The sequence below is a fragment of the Lithobates pipiens genome, unplaced genomic scaffold (assembly GCF_037356315.1).
Source record: "Lithobates pipiens isolate NorthernLeopardFrog02 unplaced genomic scaffold, aLitPip1_a1.2 Scaffold_19, whole genome shotgun sequence".
In the NCBI taxonomy this organism is placed as follows: Eukaryota; Metazoa; Chordata; class Amphibia; order Anura; family Ranidae; genus Lithobates; species Lithobates pipiens.
The window spans coordinates 548,840,510-548,845,745 of NW_027507764.1; the positions used below are offsets into that span (position 1 = coordinate 548,840,510).

At 41.7% G+C, this 5,236-nt stretch overlaps 1 protein-coding gene across 1 annotated transcript; it reads right to left on the reverse strand.

Moving 5' to 3' along the window:
• Window positions 1-318: 318 nt before the first annotated feature.
• LOC143997589 (uncharacterized) lies at window positions 319-3,852 on the reverse strand. Its single transcript, XM_077493276.1, has 4 exons — window positions 3,311-3,852; window positions 3,041-3,203; window positions 2,801-2,942; window positions 319-2,508 (listed from the first exon to the last, which is right to left on the reverse strand). Exons 1-4 carry the CDS (start codon window positions 3,534-3,536, stop codon window positions 1,924-1,926), a joined length of 1,116 nt encoding a protein of 371 aa, XP_077349402.1. The 5' UTR covers window positions 3,537-3,852; the 3' UTR covers window positions 319-1,923.
• Window positions 3,853-5,236: the final 1,384 nt, after the last annotated feature.

Sequence of the window (5,236 nt, forward strand, 5' to 3'; positions counted from 1 at the left end):
TATGAGGAACCCATAGGTCCTGTTACTGGCACTCGTCCAAGTAATCAGGCCCTACAAGTCCGTGAACATTTCACTGATTATTTTTTGAGTGAAGATGGACAGCTGCCATGGCAATTGGACTATGTATAAATTTTTAACCATTGTTGCATGTTTTTTTCATCACATATTTCAGGTTTTTGTGTCAGTTTTCACGTTTGCCTTAAATAAAGTAGTCGACAATTTTCAACAATTTAAATTGTTTTTATTTCTATCGTTTGCAATGCACAGGGTGTATTTAAAAAATTTAAAAACATTACAAAAACATTGAATGCTTGCAAGTATAGAAAAATGTTTTTTAATTACTTTGGAATATATATATATAAAATCTCCTTTTAGTTTCAAGTATTGAATTTCAAGTGCAACAGATAACGAGTCCACAAAATATCCCCCACTACCCCCCGTAAAAAAAAAAAAGGTTACAGTATTCCTGCACTGCACAGGGTGTATAAAAAAAATAGAAAAACCTTACAAAAACATTGAATGCTTGCAAGTATAGAAAAATGTTTTTTAATTCCTTTGGAATATATATATATAAAATCTCCTTTTAGTTTCAAGTATTGAATTTCAAGTGCAACAGATAACGAGTCCACAAAATATCCCCCACTACCCCCCGTAAAAAAAAAAAAAAGGTTACAGTATTCCTGCACTGCACAGGGTGTATAAAAAAAATAGAAAAACCTTACAAAAACATTGAATGCTTGCAAGTATAGAAAAATGTTTTTTAATTCCTTTGGAATATATATATATATATATATATATATATATATATATATATATATATATATAGAGATATATATATAGAGATATATATATATAGAGAGAGATATATATATATATAGAGATATATATATATAAAATCTCCTTTTAGTTTAAAGTATTGAATTTCAAGTGCAACAGATAACGAGTCCACAAAATATCCCCCACTACCCCCCGTAAAAAAAAAAAAGGTTACAGTATTCCTGAAGTGCTGTCAGGCCCCTTTCACACAGGGCAGATCAGTAATGATCCGTCCCGTGAAGATCCGCTTGGTCGGCAGGGATTGTTCCATTGTCCCCACTGAGCCGGTGGCAGACAGGGCTGTCCCGGCACACTGTGCCCTGTGAGCTCTCTGTTCTCTTCTATGGGGATCGGAAGAGCACGTACCATCTGTCCGTGTTCATCCAATCCGCTCTGCAGATGGCTAGAAAAATTGGATTTCCCTCCGTCTACAGAATCGGACAATTGCGGTGGCACCCGATATCGTCCGCCTCCGCAACAGTCCGATTCTGCAGACGGAGTAAAAACCTATTCTATCCGTCTGCAGAGCCGATCGGATGGACACAGACAGACAGTCCGTGCTCGTCCGATCACCATAGAGGAGAGTGGAGAGCTGACAGGGCGGTCCCTGCACAGTGTGCGGAGACCGCCCTGTCCGCAGCCGGCTCAGCGGGGACAACGGAGCAATCCCGCTGAGCGAGCGGATCATCACGGGGCAGATCATTACTGATCCGCCCCGTGTGAAAGGGGCCAAAGATGGGCACTGAGTGCGGTAAACAGTTCTGAAATATTTGGCTAGATGGAGAAAGTGCAAAAGATGTCGCCATGTACACTCCACTGTGTAGATGGGGTAATCTCCCACTGGGCCAAGTCTCTCAACCTAAACAATGCTAGCACCCAATCAGAAAGTTCAGGTATTGTGAGAGCAAGTGGGGCCAAGTAGCAACATGTATAAGCTTGGGACAGTGGGAGATTCTTCTGTGCGTACAGTTCAGTGTACATGGAGGAATCTGGGGTTTGTTGTAAACATTAGTTCGTGTAGGTAAAACATTAAGTAGTGTAGGTAAAACATTAAGTAACATTACACAACAAGAAAAATACAACCGTCATATCACTGCCATAGGAATACTATAAGTTTTCATATATTGAATAATTAGGGTTACGCAGGGAAGAATGGCTTGGTTCACTGCCAACATCTATGGGTGATCCTGAATGGGAAGATGAGGGTGAAGACACTGGGTGTGGCTGCACATGCATCCTTTGGTAACCAGGATTAGACGGGTAAGATGTATACAGTGGTGGGGGTCCTACATAAGGGTTAATGGCAGATGTTGTGTCATGGCACTGCTGACTGGGCATTGGTCTACTGAAAGACCCACTAGGTGAATTAAAACCCATAGCCCATGGCTGAAATTTAGGATATGGGCGTTGCTCTTTGCAAGCGGACACAATATACGTTAAATAGGCATGTATATCACCCCTGACCTCAGTGCGCTTATCTGCAGGAATCTCCCTGATTACACAAAGCAACATTCTTAAAAACATAACATCGGGGTCTGAGATGTTGAGGAATTCATCATCTTTTGCCTGGTTTTGTGATTGGTTTCTCATTTCTTCAATGATACGGTTGAAATATTCCTCAAAAGGTGTCTCTTGTTGAGTACGTGTTCGACGGGTGGTAGTAGTAGACCGGACTCTCCTATCTGGATTTGCCTGCAATATTATAATATATAGATTATGCATCTGATACTGAGGTCACACTGAACAGCATATGATGGCTTGCACAAATATTGCAGCACCTGTTTAGAATAGATCACACACAGGTACTTGTTTTGTTGCAAAAACCTGATCTCACTGAAGACCTCCAAAGCCAGAAGAACAAGTCACACCTTGCCCAAAAAAACAAGTCGTTGTTGTTTCTATAACATTTGTGCCAACACCAGCTGCCTTTTCAAAATGTAACGTCTTTTGTGGACAGAAATTGTGACATTTTTAAAATACATACCGCAGGTTCTTGAGTGGATGGATGATATTCTTGGGATGACACTGTTTCTGTGGTTTCTTGACTGGTGTCAGCGTCTCCTGATGGTGATGGCGACGAACTTTCGCGCCTTGCGCTTGCTCTCACAGGGACACTTGACACAGTTCTAGGTAACAATAAAGATTACACGTTTAAAAAAAAAGTGAACATGAATATGCCTTTAATGGTCACAAATCGCTAAGTAAAATAAATGGATATACTTACGTGCGCATCTCAGTGGTGCGCCTCAAAAAAGACAAAGCCTCTGCATGGGGGTTAGGCCTGCGACGAGTTGAGGGTGCTCCGCTTCTCTCCGCAGCCTTCTCTTCGTTGACTTCTTTTTTGTAACGGTCGCGCAGGGACCTCCAACGTGTATAAACCTCCTTTCCTGCAATATATAAAAAAAACATACAATGGCCTGGTCATTAGGGGGTAAAATCTTTACTAGGATGCATGTGTACCCTGCTGCATAGACACAACAAACCTTGCACTCACCTCGGTTATCCTGTTCAGTTGCAGACATCTCGTCCCAGTTCGGTGTGACATATTTGTAGACTTCTTCCCACTTTGCTCTCTTCAGCACTCGGTCTGCATATCCTGGGCATTCTGAGTCCCATAACTCTGGTCGGGCTTGCACCAGTGCGATGATGGCCTCGTGTGAGATGTCTCTTGCCGCCATGCTGTCTTCTCCCCTTTCATCCCTCTCAACTTCCTGTGTCATTTCCCAGGTACACCTGCTGTATAGGATGTGCTTCCGGGTTTTTTTTTTCTTCTTTCACGCTGCTGGCCGCAATTGACACAAAAGACTGCGATTACCTGCGGTTATGTGCTTATAGCTGCGCTACATCGCACCTGGACGCATACAATTCTATTTTTTCTATTCGCACCGAACCGCATGTAACGAAATCGCCGCTAAACGCTGTGTGTGAATGGGGCCATAGGAAAGCATTGTGTGCTTTTAGCTGCGGTAGAAATGAAGAAAATCCGCAGCTAAAAGCACCATTCTATCCGCCCGTGTGAAAGGGGCCTTAAAGTGTTACTAAACCCAGGACCTTGTATTCACTATATCTGGTCTCCCACGGTACACAGAACATGAAAATGCAATTATTTTAGTAAATATAAACTGTTGAATACCTTTTCTCATCACCAGTATAGCATTCTTGTGACTTCTATCAAAGTCTGGTTAAAGCTTGTAGGAGGAGTTTTCATTCTCCTCTGCCTGTCCTATGAGGCCTCATGATCCCTGACTTTCTGTCTGGACAGTGCTGATTGGCCCTGTGCTGATCGCATGCACCCTACCAAGAAAAAAAATGTGTTTCTAGCAATACACACCAAACTGAGCATGTGCAGAGTGACTCCAAAGGCACTGTACTATCAGTATATCGAATGGTGACAGTAAAAGAAGGGGAGGATCAGAGAAGACAGGATCAACCTGCCTTTTTATACATTGCGGAGGATGAACTCTTTAGGTTCCACAGTGAGTATAACAAGCATGCTTTACTGCATGTTCTGTCTCTCCAATCTAAGCATTGAAAGTGTGATCTCTGTAACTTAAAGTTAGTTGTGTTGAGATGTCGATTAACCCCAATCTTATTTGTATAAACAGTGACTCGATCCAGACGACACCTTGTTGATCTTGTGAAGTTTAATCCATAAACTGTGAGGATCTTACAAAAATGAACATCGGATAGGTCAAAAGATCATAATGTGATCCAGTCCACATGTGTGCAGAAATGCATTACTGGGAGAAGGGTGGAGCTAACTATACAGAATAAGCTGAGATACAGGAAGGGGAGGGGCCAGGGACAGAATAATAGACATGGACATTCGTTTTTGTCCAAATTTCGGGTATTTTCGTTATCGTTGAGCGCGCAGAATGCAAAAACCGAAAGATCTGACAAATGCTTTATTTTCGTTTTCATTGCAACAACAGTTTGATATAGATAGGAGATTCAACATAATGCTGACAATAGCGATCTGTGTCCATCGAACCTGTGGTCAAATGTGCCTAACCTTAGCTCTATTAGTCCAAGATTATTCTACTTACAGGGAAAAGATTTGACATAGAAAGACAATAGCAAAAAAGGGCGAATGCGCCTAACCTAACTCTAGTAGTCCAACATGAAGATTCGACTAAGCAGGCGCCGCGAGCGGACATTTATGGTCAAATGCTCCGCCCATAGGCTATAGAAGAATTCTAATGGTGGTTGACCAGTAATAATAATTAATAAATATAATTATTACTAGTGTCATACAACATTAGAATTCTACTATAGCTTGTAGGCGGAACATTCGACCAGAAATGTACGATTGCAGCGTCGTACAGTTTAGCTGCTCCATCGAATCTCTTAGAACATTCGACAGACACCATAAGCCTTCAATGACAGATTCGACCTTAATTATTTCAGATTTTTCAGACGA